A 14,721-nucleotide genomic window follows, 5' to 3' on the forward strand; every position below is an offset into this window, starting at 1 on the left:
GGACGACGCCTAGTAAAAAATGTGTTTCTATTTTACTTTGGAATTTCTCATTTATTTAGATCTATTCAGTGTGTTTGTCGGTATTAAAACTTGCCCCTGCCGAATATGCTACAGATACGTTCAGTTCCAAATAGAAATACGAAAAATTAGCCGTCGTGGTTCACGTTCTCCAGACAACGCAGAATTTGGTTTTTTCACGTTTATGTTTTGCAGAGGACGGCAAAGAAATGTACCAAGAATTATAATGCACGTGCACAGCCATTGTTCTCCTCATTAAACCTTTTGTTTGGTGACGTTCTCGTTGCCGTTGCCGTCGTGTTTTGCGTAAGGTCCCTATTGGGTCACTAGAACCCATCCGCGATTGAATTATGATGATTTGATTTTGGGGTTGCTGGCCCATTTGCCGGGTTGTGCTATTTGCATGAGCTGCTGCAGTTGAGTCATTTAAGCCAACTGGGTTACTTGCTAGTCCTGCTGCTGGAACAGCTTGGATCTTTTGAGGCAATTGTGTCATATGACCTGGTTGGGTAATTTGATGTAGCTTGGACAACTTGGCCAATTGAGTCATTTGAGGTAGTTGAGTGTCTTGAACTGGTTGGTACATTTGAGGCAACTGGATCACTAGAACCCGTTGGGTCATTCTGAAGTTATTTGGTCACACTAGCTGGTTGAGCCATTTGAGCCAATTGAGTCATTTAAGGAGGTTGGGCCATTGGAGATAATTGGGTTGCAGGAACAGATTTGTTCATTTGACGAAGTCAGGTCACTTGAGCCAATTGGGTCATTTGAGGCGGTTGAGTCATTTGAGATAATTGGGTCGATGGAACAGATCGGTTCATTTGAGGCAGTCAGGTCGCTTGACCCGATTGGGTCATTTGAGGTGGCTAGGTTATTTGAGATAATTGGGTCGCTGGAAAGGATTGGGTCACTTGAGGCAAACGGGTCATTTGGTCTGATTGGTTCATTTGAGGTGGTTGGGTCATTTCAGATAATTGGGTCCCTGAAACAGATTGGATGGGCCCGGCTAATAGCTCCCTGCCTTTTATTTCTTTCCGGGGAAACTCTTGTACCTAACCCAAAAAAAATAAACAAATAAAAAATAAATAAATAAAAATGGATAGAAAACAGAAAACGCGACATATTTTTTTTTTACAGACGTCATCCGAAATACGCGGGAGACCAAATGGCCGGATAGTTAGTGTACTGGACTCCGGATACAACGGTCTTGGTTTGAGCCCTGGCCGGGTTCACTGTGTTGCGTTTTTGAACAAGACCCTTTTATCTCTCAGTGCCTCTCTCCATCTATGCAAGTGTATAAATGGATACCGACAATTGAACCAGAGAGACAGGCAGACAGACAGAGAGACAGACAAGGAGAAGTAGAATGATTTTTAGTAACCACAGAAAGGCGCGGGCTGCTCGATTCGAACGAGGACTTTACCAGCCTACATACCAAGACACCTCTATGTACGTGTAATGCAATGGTCATCCCTGTAAAAGAGACCGAATATCACTAATCACTATATATAAATAGGTTTTGTCGAGTACACGAGTAAGTGCGCGGTGATATTTCAGCTCGTCTTCTTGTCCACTTAGGTAACTCTAGCAAAAAAATGAGGAACTGCACTTAGCTTAATATTCTCTGAACAGTAGCATCGTCAAGAAACCGATAATCATCAAAATTGCAACCGTACTTCTAACTTTAAACATCGGGTATAAACTGACCAAAATTAGCTACATGTACATAACGCTTTATTTCAGTTCTGAATGCTCTTAATAGGGCCGTGGCTAGTAACAGGCAAACCGAGGCACTTGCCTCAGTCTTTATTTTTTCCTGGCGTGATATCAGTGTTGTTTTTAATTGTAGTCATCATAAACACCCCCAAAATACCTAGGAAGATGATTTGTCCATGGGCATCGCCTTAGTCATAAAATTTATTTTCCTGACTACCGCCCTGCTCAGTACGTTTTCGTTTTTCGTTTCTGCTTGCCTGCTCAGACGGGAGCAGGTCGTCGGTGAAATCTCAGCTACACTTAAGCCCAATTGAAAGTTCTTCACCACACAGTTGTTCATTAAAAATACACACGTACCTTAACAGTAACCTCAAGTTGTTCCGTTGCATGTACAGCATTTTCGGGAATGATAACCTTGGCCAGTGGATAGCCGGGTAAGAAAAGGCTTGTCGACTCAGTGGTAACGGTGAACATGTAAGACTTGAGACGGCAAACCACCACAGATGTGGAGCACTGAGTAATCTTAGTCTCAGCAACAGAAGGAGACAGTCAGGAAATTACTGCCATATGCTTGCTGGAGGTCTGAAATAAATAATGCGCAAAAGAACAGTTTAATAACATCACAAATATGACCATACTAAGGTATCTGAATCTTTCAAAACAGTACAAATATAAACCTTAAACTGTGCTACAGTATGTTAAAGGTCGGAAAGATATGACTTTTAAACTTCGTCACTTGAAGTTCTGCTCAATTCTCCCCAATCTCAAAACCTTCCTTGTTCAGGATTTTTATCAGCTGGTTGGTGTTAGGTACTACTTCCTTAGTATAATTTGTGCAGTATTAAATTGTCTAAGATATTTCACTAATTCCATTGTGATAGCAAATGATAGTTAACCAAGGTTAAAAAGGAGTCGAAAATTAAAGGATTAGATTAAAAGATTTAGATGGATTGTGAAATACCATTTTGCAGGAAATACTGCCTGGTATTTTTCCTAAGGTAATGATCTTACATGCATATGCATTGATAATCAAGGGCAGCCTTTACCTGACAGGGCTCGAAAATCAACTGTTTCATCGACCTCCACCCACTCATTGATGTCCTTGTCAATCAACTTCTTCACTACCACCTCATATCCCTTAAGGTCCGCCGCACTGTGAGAGATGGCCAAAGTGACCTCCTTATTGAATGCAAGTCCTTCAGAAATGCCAGCTGATAGTTCAATTACATCGCTAACTATGGCTTCATTTTCTTGGAGAGGAGGGAAACCTGCTGAAGACTCCCATCTGTGGAGGGTCATCAGCCTATCCTCGTACACAGCATCAGGTAAATATCACGTGTGCCGCCACCTCTTTAAGCTCCCAGTGGCTGCCTTGTTTGGATACAGTGTCTATCAAAAAAAACAAAAACAAAAAAGGCTCACAATGAGGATTCCCAATGATCTGCCGTCGACCGTCGAGCATTACCTAATGTATGATGTATATGTTAGTTCAAAAGGTATACATTTTTCAAAAGAACAGACTGATCCGGAATACCAAAAATTGAAGGTTTTTCCTCTACAAGGTTAATCGTTTATGCTCTACCTTCTATCAAATTCGCAACTCATGTTGGTAGCCAAAATTTGAATCTAAAATACAAATTAATCAAAGCAAATTTTCTTCAAGGCTGATAAGAGTGCGTTAAGTACACACACACACAGAAACCACCCTAGTAAAACGGGAATAATCCTATACGTGAGTTCCTGGGCATTTGGAATTCAGAATTGGCAGCTTTTAGCCCATTTACAAGTTCTTTTATATTAAAACTATTCGTAGTATCAGTTTTAATCAAAGTTAAATCTATAATTGATTACTAAAAGAACGATCAGATTTATTCCACTGAGCAAAGGGACATTCGTAGGAGCTGAGCTCTTAAATCAGTCTCAAATGCGTCAACCATCCTGAATACTGCTGGGATAAGTCAGGCAGAACTCAGTAGCTTTTGACACTGATAGAAAAACGTCGTTCTCATGCAGTCATGTACATGTTCAAGTGAACTGTGCACAGAAATAAGGCTATCCAAAATTGTCAGACAAAAAGAAATTTACTCGAGGATCAAGCTTATGTCTTCTGTTTCAGTTGCCTTAGCTCCGACTTTTGTTTTGTCCTCGGATTCGACTTCACTCTCCTCGCCAGGCCCGATGACATCTTCCTCTGAGTCAACAACAATGTCTTCTTGAGATACGTCCTCAGCCTCCTCGTCAGATTCTACGACAACCTCCTCTTCTTCTTCTTCCTCTTCCTCAGCTGATTTAGAAGTAGGTTGTTTGACTAAAGAACATCAAAATGATAACAACACTAGAAATAAGAAATCCAATAAACTGGAAAGTATAGTGAGATGCTCCACCCTTGAATAATCCATGCCCACGCAAGTGGAGTTCATCTAAGTAACTCAAAGAAACGCGTAATTTTACTAGAAAAAAATAAGTTAAGTCGTATTGAAGGCTCAAAACATTGGGTTTTAAAACATACTTTTTAGAATTCATAGATAAATTACCTTTTGTTCGCAAGGTGGCTCCTGGATGTTTCCCAGTCCTTACCAGGGTCTTAACAAAAAAAAGGTAACCGGTTAGGTATATAACTTCCGAGATATACTAAAAGTTTAATTGCTTATTCTCACTCCTTTAACCAACATGATTATTATTGATCCTGATGGTTCAATAAAGACGTTGACAGTTACGACGCAGAACCACCACTTTTTTAGCCACTAGAATTTAGGTAATTAGTGAAAAATTGCTTTATTGTAATGACGACAGATGGAAAACGTATAGAGTGGTGCAATTCAAAATACGCTGACCATGTATGTAGCTGAAAGCTTGGTTCCTAGTCACTCTAATGGCCAAAAAAACAACTTCTAGTTCTAAACCAGGTCTTCTTGGCCAGCACACTGCAAAGTCTCGGAATACTCTTGACGTCACTCTCCAGGCGGTTTATCTTGCATATCCTGCATGAACATTTGTACACAAGCAGTAGAAAAACAAAACAACACATTTAGTACAGCTATAATTTGAGAGAAATGCTCTAATTAAGAAACAAAACCGTTTACAGATTCAGCAGAATAAGTATAGCCTGCCTGTATACCAATCTTTATAAAGTAAGGAAAAACCTACCTGTAATGCCTTGCCGTAAATGTTCTCTCTTTCATGGTCTCCAAGAGACGAAGCTAGCTGTTTGACGTCAAAGAGGAACTGTTTCATTTGAGGGGGTTCCATCATAGCCTGCTTTACCTCCTATACTTTCTCATAAAACTCAGTGCTTCGTTTCCATATCTTCTGAACATTTCGTCTTTTTTAAGTTCCTTACATAACCGGAGGACTCCAGTGATTGTTCTTTCCCTTGCCACACCAAACTCCTTCAACTTCTCTCCACCTTTCCGTTCTTCCCACTGCGTTTACCAAGTACGCAACAGGCTCTCTTGGAATTCTGGAATAAATTCCTCCTCACCAGCATTTCGGTACAGCTGTTCTACCTTGGTTTTTAGCGTCGCTTTGTCGTAGCCATCTTCTTTCTCGCCGACAAGTCTGGTCTTACAAGGACGTTTTTGTGCAGCGCCAACTTGATGTTTCGGTGCTTCGCGAGTTTCTCATGCTCGGCAAGGTTAACGCAAAGTTTAATTACCTTGTCCAAGATCAAAATTCTTTCTTTCAGCATCTCATTAAGCAATTTATTATCTGTTTCCTGATCAAACTCCTCTCGAAACTCGTCCTCGCTTGCACTCTGCATACCTTCCTAGAACCACAAGGCCTCTTTTTCAGTTTCATTCTTATCTTTCTTGTCACGAACCAAGTACGATAATGCATCAATTATCTTTCTGTTGTAATCGGTGAAACTAAAATGACCAGAACGTTTCTCTTCATCCGAAAAACGCTGGCAAAATTCCAATGCATTCTTTCTAAATTGTTCCTTTTTGGAAAGAAATGATGGGATGTATCGTTCCATCTTTCTCCCTCTCGCCGTTTCGTTATACATGTCCTCAACACCAGTGATAATCTTTCGTCATACTTCACTATGGTTTCCCACACATAACGACTTCTCCATTTTCCATGCTTCAAGGAACAAATTCAAGGCTTTCTCGAATTCTCCAAAGTTGGCCTGAAGCACTGCTCGCTGAAAGATGCTACGCACGGTCAGTGGGTGATACTCAAGAAACTTCATCCTTGTGCTGTAAACCCTTTCTGCAGGTTCAACTGCTTCTGAATGCTTCTTTTGAAACATGAGAGCATTGGCAAGATTTCTGCAGAAGTGAGCTTCGTCATGAAACCCTGAAAGTTTGAGTTCGTTCAAAACTCTCAGTGCATCTCTGTAACACTGCTCTGCCTTCTCATAGTCTTTCTGACCCTCACACACTGTGCCAATTTGATTCTCGTACATTGGCATGTCAAAGTGGTACTCTGAACCAGCCAACTCCTTTTGCATGTTGTATGCTTTATTGTAGAACTCAAGTGCTTTCTCCGGTTTGCTGAGGTGGAAATGGCAGTTTCCAATCGCATTGTAATTAACACCTTACAAGATCGGTATGAGCATTAAGGAGTTGTTCTATGAGTTGTAACGATAACCTCAAGGTTTCTAGTGCTTTCTTGTAGTCCCTTTTCCTCCAGTAGGTTTCCCCCTCAGAGTACAAGAGAAGTCCTTTGCTAAGCCTGAAGGATGCACTTGATTTACCTTGAACTTTCTCTAATGAGCAGGATGCTTCTTTCAACGCTTCAAATGCTTGCTCAGTTCCGTCAACATCTAAAACTTGTCGAGCTTCCCAGCATTTTAACTGCGCCTGGGATAGAGAACCCGTACACGAACAAATAAACTGCATATAAGACGAGATCATGATAAACAAAAAAGTGACTTTGTCATTTCATTTGTTTTCCTTTTTTATAAAAAAGGTCAATCTAGAGCAGATACACATACATTTTGCTGGTGTCTTCACTACTCAAACCAGGGCTCCTGATCAAACCTGATTTCTGAATCTGGAGATCACTGCATACAAGTCCTTACTGTGTAGGTGATCCCATCACCTTTTGCTCTATACAGGAAAATCAGGGTGATACTTAAGGTAATCAGTTATAAATAGGATTATAAAAGAATTACATTTCCGAGACATCATTTCAATTATATAAATAAATATTGCAATAGATAGGGATCTTTCTCTTGATGCAGCGTATTAAAAACTGAAAACTTGAGCCTCAAAACTCAATTATTACAAGGATTGAGTATCGAGTCGGGACCATAACCTTAAATTCTGACTGGTGCTGTAGCTTCGTTAAAGTTAGAGATGTATTATTCTACCGAGCACCATCTCTTAAGTTCAATTCCTGATGTTTACCACTATACAGTAACTCAAAAGCAAGGAACTACCGCAGGAAAAATGAAATTTAGGCTTAAAATTCGAACCAAGGCACAAGCTTAACCACTAAAAGGTAAAGCAGTCACTCGGTGATGTAGCGCTCTGAAAGAGCCACATACCAGCTAACTTCATCATCAGCTTATTCCCCGATCTGTAAACCACTACCACTTTTATTTGGGAGCCCCAATACCTCCCACCCAGCTGCCACCTTTAGCTATATGAATCTTGAAAGACCAGTCTATATTATAAAATTCATTATTCTTGAGGGTAAGAGAGTCTTGCTGTTCATGATAAAATAGTAATTTAAGACGACAATAAAACAAAAACAATCACCATGATAATGACAATAAAAATAACATTCGTAGCAAGAAACGGTCTCCAAAACAAAAGATAACGAATCAGCAATATTGTTCATTTTGAGACTACTGGCCCCTACCTGACAGTCCGTCATCTTCACACATCTCAGCCCAGGAATGAAACAGCTGGATTTGTTTGTCTTCAGTTAGCATAGCATTGAAAAGAGATGCAATTAAGGCATTCTCACGAAACTCTCCTGGAACACTGAAATAGGGTGGTTGCAAGGAGATCTCAACAGTGAACTGATAGTTTGCTCTGTCAGTCTCAAAAAATTGGAATGCTCTAACATACTCAGGCCCTATCAGTTTTGCAATCTTTTCCATCTTTGTCATAAAGTGCTGATGGAATCGTTCCTTGGCTTCCAAGTAAGCCATGTGGAATTTTGCTTCTTCCTTGATACTCTCAGTATATTTTCTTAAAAGTGGGTGAATGTCATACATCACTTCCTTCTCTTCTTCATTAACTAAACAAATGATTGCACTAGTTACCAGCCCCTCCAGCTGAGCTAAAGCCTCTGCCTGATTTTCTGGGCTAATGCCAAGGATCTTAGCAGCTGTGGAAACAGAGAAAGGACCACAGAACAATGAAATTGATACAGCAGACACTTTCAACCTATCAGTGAGAAGGGAATTGAACATTCCTCTGATTGTGGAAAACTGGCTACATCTATTCCTTCTTCTTCAAAATTGAATGGCTTTTCTTTAGCATCTTCTTTCAATTTTGATTTCTTTGGAGTGGCACCTATCCCCTTCTCAATCCCAGCAATGAGATCATCGGCAGCTTGTCGTTCTTGTTGCAAAATAGCTGCTAAACCTTTCAAAAGAAGTGGTATTCCTTTGGAGATGTTAAGTAGTTCATTCTTCTGGTGGGCATTAACATTAACCATTCCCTTGGAATTCAGGATTTCCTCTGAAAAGGAACTTTCAAGAGGCTTTACCTCAAAATTGTCCACCTGTCTGGCACCTTGCAAATGAGTCCTGGTTGTCAGGAGCGGTTTAAATGACATTTTATTGTCTTTCTCATCAAATTCTAAAAGCCTCACTAGAAATTGCACAAAAGCCGTTTTCAAATTCTTGCCTTCCTTCCCTTGTCCAGCGATGAATTGTTCAACATTATCGAGTAAGAAGAGAACTGGCTGATTTAACACTTGAAGTTCTTCATGAATTTTTGTAACAACAGAATTCTGATCAACGTAGTCGATGGGAACACTTAGTCCAAGGGAACTCATCAAGTTGAGGTAAATGTCCTTCATAGTTTAAGCTTCTCTTAGATCACAAACGAAATACTTTCCTTCCCATTTGGAACAAGCGCTCCTCGCTAGTGTTGTCTTTCCTACTCCTGCTGATCCACACAAATTCACAACCAGCGACTGTTCTGTAGTTTCAAGCTTTTTCGTAATTTTCTTGACTTCATCTTGTCGCCCTAGCAATTCCTTCTTTAAATCAACTTCTTGCTCCCGGGAGTCCTTGAAACTCTTGATCATTTCCTTGATTTGTTCTTTCTGTTTCGATTTCGGGGCGACAAACTCTTCGATCAGCGTGAGTTTGTTGTTGGACACAAATCCATGCTTCCATAAAAGTTGCAAACTTGACAACACTTGAAGTCTTGATTATCGAGCGAATTAAATTTGCCTCCATAATTCCTTTTCAGTGATCGGAATACATGTTCTGATTCTGCTGGATTAAACTTGGAAGATATGTTTGTAAAGAGTTCTTGAAACTCTGGTGGGCTTCCGATGACTGCCGCCACGTTTAATCGTACTGCTGACCGAAATACCTGAGCCGCAAAGCGGACAAACAAACGTCATGTGCGAGTGGGCGGAGGGAAGAAATAGTTAGGCAGCCTTTGCACTTGGGCCTTTTGGCGAGTGCGATCAGCTGCTTTTCAAAACTTGACATAGGGAACATTTTCTTCCCATATAGAGATACTGATACGCCTGAAAATACAGCTTTGCGTGACGCTACAAGTTACATACGTACATACATACATACAGACTGTAAGTCAAACAGACTGTAAACAAGACGGTTATCGGTTCGTTCAACAGTCCAAATCGGATCGTCAAACCTTTTTAGGTGTCATGTAGGGCCGTATTCGGACCGTATTCTGACAATGAAATGAATCGAATTAAGACGAATATCACGATGTCACAACAATGAATAATTTAATCTGTCGCAATCATGAAAGGAATGGCCCTTTCTTTGATCTCGGAAAGCTTGCATGACAAACGATTTCTTAGAATCCGTGACCAACTTCCCGGAATCGAATCTATAAAAGAGGGCTCTTGATCTCGGGACTTTGCATCATTTCTGTTATTCACATTAGAATATTTATTAATAATTGTTAACAGGACATTGTGGAATCCTGTTCCGTCCAAAATGACAATTGTCCAAAGTCGCTCAGTGTTGTTGATAAACACAAAATTAAACAATATTTAATTAGCCCCTTTGTCAAAATATGGCAGATTATTACAAAGGTCTTGGAGAAGACAACAATTATTCTTTTTTAATTGTTTATCTTTCAAAAGCACAATGCCACATCGTTCTTCAAACTGGTCTGGAAGTTTCTGATCACTTACTTCAGTACAAAAAGGCAGCTGTCGTGGCGAATGCTTACATTATTTCTGTGAACAATGTCTTATTTTCTCGCTCCAAATTAAACGATTGCGTAGCGGTCTTGACTTAGTGAGGGGGGTGAATAGGGGTATGCAAATTTACCGATCCGTGCCTTATTTTCACCAAATCCCTGGATCCCCCAATATTTTTTTTTTCAAACCCGAAACCACAACCACATCCGGAAACAGAAGTGTAAAATTTCAATGGTAGACTGGTAAATGTGAATACCAGTGTTAATTTCGCACAAATAGTAAAGAAGGCAATATGCTTGATGACTCTAACACAGTACAATTCCAATTAAAGAATCACACCTGAGTTTAAATGAACTTCGTTTGAAAAAAGAAATAATTTGGATGAACTCATTAACACACCGACCAAGGCTGAAGAAAGATCTATGATCCAAATTTCGTTTAGGACCCAGATTCGAACATCAATACACGCACAATCCGGAATCCGCGCCAAAATTCACAGGTGATCCACGATCCACTGTGTTTTCAAAATCCGCGAATCCGCTCGATTTACCGCAAAAATCCACAATCCGTGCGCCTTTTAAGGCCAAATCCGTCGATCCGAAAACCTATTCACCCCCCTCCTTAGTAAAATCGCTTACTACTAGTTACTCCAAGAACTACAGTTAAAAAGTACATGGTTGGTTCCTGAGGTAACGCTAGCCTGCAATTTACGACAAATGATAACAAGCGTAAAAAAAAATATTTATTTTTTTCTCAAGCATCTGAGCGGGCCGGAATCCTAAATCCTCGAATTTGATTGGCTAATCTTACGCACGTGACCGGTCCAGCCTTTTACGATACGGCCCACGGGCCGGATTTTTTTTCCCGCTGCCTAAATTTCGCTCCTAAAAGTTAGTGCGTAAGATTGGCTAATCTTACGCACGTGACCGGTCCAGCTTTTTACGATACGGCCCACGGGCCGGATTTTTTTTCCCGCTGCCTAAATTTCGCTCCTAAAAGTTAGCAGCAATCGTCAATCTTTTGCCTTTTTCATCCATCCATGATTTGCGAATTTTGTTTTCTGTTCATATGGGAAATTTCAGCCCGGTCGACCGAGATGAAATCAAAGAAACACGACCAAAATGGTGGAACATAAACTTGGATCGTTCGCGGCTGTCGCAGCTTTGTGGACTCTAGTAACTTTACTAACAAAGCTAATTTGCCTACTCCTAAAGTGGAAATACATACATGGCAAAAATTATGCCATTTTGGCCGCTATGTTGCGAAAGCGAAGCTATTTCGTCTAAAAAGTTGCGTCCCGGTTACCCGGGCTGGAGTGTTCATATGGAAAAATTTTCATCCCGGTTACCGAGATCTCGGTCGCAGAACCCGAGATCTCGGTAACCGGGCCAGCCTAGCCTTCTCATATGAACACATGGAAATTTTTACGAAGGAAAGAGTGGCGAGGGGAGATCTCGGAAACCGAGCCAGCCCGGTTGACCGGGCTCATATGAAGAGGCCCTTAGGGCCTCTTCATATGAGCTCGGTAACCGGGCTGGCTCGGTTACCGGGGCGAATTTTGTTTTCTGTTCATATGGGAAATTTCAGCCCGGTCGACCGAGATGAAATCAAAGAAACACGACCAAAATGGTGGAACATAAACTTGGATCGTTCGCGGCTGTCGCAGCTTTGTGGACTCTAGTAACTTTACTAACAAAGCTAATTTGCCTACTCCTAAAGTGGAAATACATACATGGCAAAAATTATGCCATTTTGGCCGCTATGTTGCGAAAGCGAAGCTATTTCGTCTAAAAAGTTGCGTCCCGGTTACCCGGGCTGGAGTGTTCATATGGAAAAATTTTCATCCCGGTTACCGAGATCTCGGTCGCAGAACCCGAGATCTCGGTAACCGGGCCAGCCTAGCCTTCTCATATGAACACATGGAAATTTTTACGAAGGAAAGAGTGGCGAGGGGAGATCTCGGAAACCGAGCCAGCCCGGTTGACCGGGCTCATATGAAGAGGCCCTTAGGGCCTCTTCATATGAGCTCGGTAACCGGGCTGGCTCGGTTACCGGGGCGAATTTTGTTTTCTGTTCATATGGGAAATTTCAGCCCGGTCGACCGAGATGAAATCAAAGAAACACGACCAAAATGGTGGAACATAAACTTGGATCGTTCGCGGCTGTCGCAGCTTTGTGGACTCTTGGAACTTTACTAACAAAGCTAATTCGCATACTCCTAAAGTGGAAATACATACAAGATGAAAATTATGCCATTTTGGTCGCTATGTTGCGGAAGCGAAGCTATTTTGTCTAAAAAGGTTTCGTCCCGGTAACCCGGGCTGGAGTGTTCATACGGGAAAATTTTCATCCCGGTTACCGAGATCTCGGTCGCAAAAACCGAGATCTCGCTAACCGGGCCAGCCCGGCCTCTCATATGAACACATGGAAATTTTTACGAAGGAAAGAGTGGCGAGGGGAGATCTCGGAAACCGAGCCAGCCCGGTTGACCGGGCTCATATGAAGAGGCCCTTAGGGCCTCTTCATATGAGCTCGGTAACCGGGCTGGCTCGGTTACCGGGGCGAATTTTGTTTTCTGTTCATATGGGAAATTTCAGCCTGGTCGACCGAGATGAAATCAAAGAAACACGACCAAAATGGTGGAACATAAACTTGGATCGTTCGCGGCTGTCGCAGCTTTGTGGCGAGGCGAGATCTCGAAAACCGAGCCAGCCTGGTTGACCGGGCTCATATGAAGAGGCCCTTAGTATTGTTTCGAAATGAACTAAATATGATTGACAGGTAAATGTAGAATTGTGTGATTGGTCATCTTAGGCGCATAGCGAGGTCAGGCCAAGCTATCAGCCAATCAGATGAAGCGACGAATTTCAAGAAAAGAGGTGCACAGTATCCGCCGTTTGTGGTTACCAATTCCAAGAAAAAAAAGGTAAATAACAACCTACCGATTCCAAAAAACGAGGAAAATTAATCTTGAACTCATCAAATAATTCGACGAAAAAAAGTTAGAAGACAAGAATGATTTAAACGTTTACGATAAAGCGAATGGAAACGTAACATTTCTATTTGCTAATGCTCCTCCTATATTATTGACTAAGGGTAAAAGTAATTAAGATGGCTGCAAAGTTATATTTTTGTAACGTTTAATAAACGAGCAGCAGTGTTTCAAAATCACGAGAGGAAGGCGAGTGATTCTAGACCTGATAAAACACGTGACTGCGAGTTTTTTTAACTTCTCCAAATACATTCCTAGAAAAGAGTGTCCCAGTAGAGATGATAACAACGATGAAAATAAACATACGAAAAAATATTACGTAGGATATCATCATGCAAGAAAATCAAATCTCACACTTGTTTGGAACTTTTCCTCTACTGACGGAAGAGAACATGGCGTCCTGTTCCAGAGGTTTTTGGAAACCTGAAAATGCCGAGGAAGAGAAGAAGTTAATCGAAAATGCTACCCCAAATACGTGTACACAAAAAATGGTGAAAGGTATCCTTCCCGGTCGCTGTACATCATGGTGTGTGGAATTCAGCGCTTTCTGGAAGAGACAAATGGTAGTGATGACTCACTGATAATGGACAAGAATGAGTACATAGCTAGATAGTCGTTTTAAATTTCGTTTGCTTTCTCCTGGTGTGTTAGTAGCAGTTTTGTCTGATGTTCGTGTATTATTTTACAGGTTGAACTCATTTGAACGGGTTTTAGACGCTGAAATGAAGGATTTGACAGCAGTTACTTTATATTAGTATTCTTTATACCTTATTTTCCTTTATTTTCGCGGGTCTTTGAATTTCGCGAACTTAATATAAAGACGCGCGAAAAATAACGACCGCGAACTTTGATGTCGGGAAATTGAATGTCTTCCCCCTAAGCAACCATTTGAAGAGATTGAAGGTTCTATTGACATCTCCTCGAGCGGACATGTAACGATACTCTCGATACCCGATAATGACTCGGAAGAACGAGAAGACTTTTTTATTACTGTAAGACTGACTTTAAGAGGAGTACAGTTTCCTAGTAGAAACAGCACATGGGTTTTGTTGCAACTGTTGAATAACGTAATTTTTGTAAAAAAGAAAAATAAATAGACATTGAAAAGTCAATTTAATTTTCGCGACATTAATTTCCTACAAACACAATTTTTCTCCTCGATCGCGAAATTAAAGAACCCCGAAATGTGCCGACATAAAATTTTCGCGAAATTTAAGTCCCGCGAAAATAAAGAAGAATAAGATAATAAGAATTCTAATGAGGATGAAATTTGAATATAAAGAATGCCAATGCCGCAAAATACAATCAGCCCCGCTCTCCCCTGGGACTGAAATCAAATTTCACCCTGAGGCTTTTTAGTTAGACAGTGTTTTGCCGGGGTATAAAACATCTGCACGTGAGTGATTTTAGAGAACATGATAGGGTGTTAGGCTCATGAATTGTTAATGAGTTTTTTAATTATCCATAAACACGCAAGAAAAAGAACGAGACCAATATCTAGCCATGTTGACCGAGCGAAGTTAGTCAGTAAGGGATTTATTGTATGGGAAAAAGAACAGTTTTTCTTGCGGGACACAGTGAGTAATCAAGATAGCGTCATGTTACCTTCACGGGGAGCCAATCACAACGCAAGATTTGGTTTACCTTGTCCACTCACAGAGCTAGCCATAAATAAAGAG

General features: G+C 40.9%; 2 protein-coding genes and 1 pseudogene across 2 annotated transcripts; all 3 read right to left on the reverse strand.

Moving 5' to 3' along the window:
• Window positions 1–2,109: 2,109 nt before the first annotated feature.
• Window positions 2,110–3,143, reverse strand: LOC149105038 (uncharacterized). Its single transcript, XM_089299084.1, has 2 exons — window positions 2,781–3,143; window positions 2,110–2,316 (listed from the first exon to the last, which is right to left on the reverse strand). Exons 1-2 carry the CDS (start codon window positions 3,031–3,033, stop codon window positions 2,264–2,266), a joined length of 306 nt encoding a protein of 101 aa, XP_089155210.1. The 5' UTR covers window positions 3,034–3,143; the 3' UTR covers window positions 2,110–2,263.
• A 578-nt stretch (window positions 3,144–3,721) lies between these two features.
• On the reverse strand, window positions 3,722–4,994 carry LOC149105039 (uncharacterized). Its single transcript, XM_089299083.1, has 3 exons — window positions 4,882–4,994; window positions 4,269–4,317; window positions 3,722–4,042 (listed from the first exon to the last, which is right to left on the reverse strand). The coding sequence occupies exons 1-3, from the start codon at window positions 4,984–4,986 to the stop codon at window positions 3,816–3,818; spliced, it is 381 nt and encodes a 126-aa protein (XP_089155209.1). The 5' UTR covers window positions 4,987–4,994; the 3' UTR covers window positions 3,722–3,815.
• A 74-nt stretch (window positions 4,995–5,068) lies between these two features.
• Window positions 5,069–9,545, reverse strand: LOC149105040 (uncharacterized; annotated as a pseudogene).
• Between the last annotated feature and the right edge of the window lie 5,176 nt (window positions 9,546–14,721).

Source organism: Orbicella faveolata, unplaced genomic scaffold (genome assembly GCF_042242905.1).
Source record: "Orbicella faveolata isolate gen_17 unplaced genomic scaffold, um_ofav_v1 contig_34, whole genome shotgun sequence".
Taxonomy (NCBI): Eukaryota; Metazoa; Cnidaria; class Anthozoa; order Scleractinia; family Merulinidae; genus Orbicella; species Orbicella faveolata.

What these genes read in the sequence shown, in the direction of transcription:
- LOC149105038 (XM_089299084.1), bottom strand. Translation starts at nt 3,033, where the DNA reads ATGACCCTCCACAGATGGGAGTCTTCAGCAGGTTTCCCTCCTCTCCAA. An exon ending in TGATTTTCGAGCCCTGTCAG is followed by an intron (nt 2,317 to 2,780) that starts GTAAAGGCTGCC and finishes TATTTATTTCAG; the next exon opens with ACCTCCAGCAAGCATATGGC.
- LOC149105039 (XM_089299083.1), bottom strand. Translation starts at nt 4,986, where the DNA reads ATGATGGAACCCCCTCAAATGAAACAGTTCCTCTTTGACGTCAAACAG. An exon ending in TTTACGGCAAGGCATTACAG is followed by an intron (nt 4,318 to 4,881) that starts GTAGGTTTTTCC and finishes TTTTTTGTTAAG; the next exon opens with ACCCTGGTAAGGACTGGGAA. An exon ending in AGCCACCTTGCGAACAAAAG is followed by an intron (nt 4,043 to 4,268) that starts GTAATTTATCTA and finishes GATGTTCTTTAG; the next exon opens with TCAAACAACCTACTTCTAAA.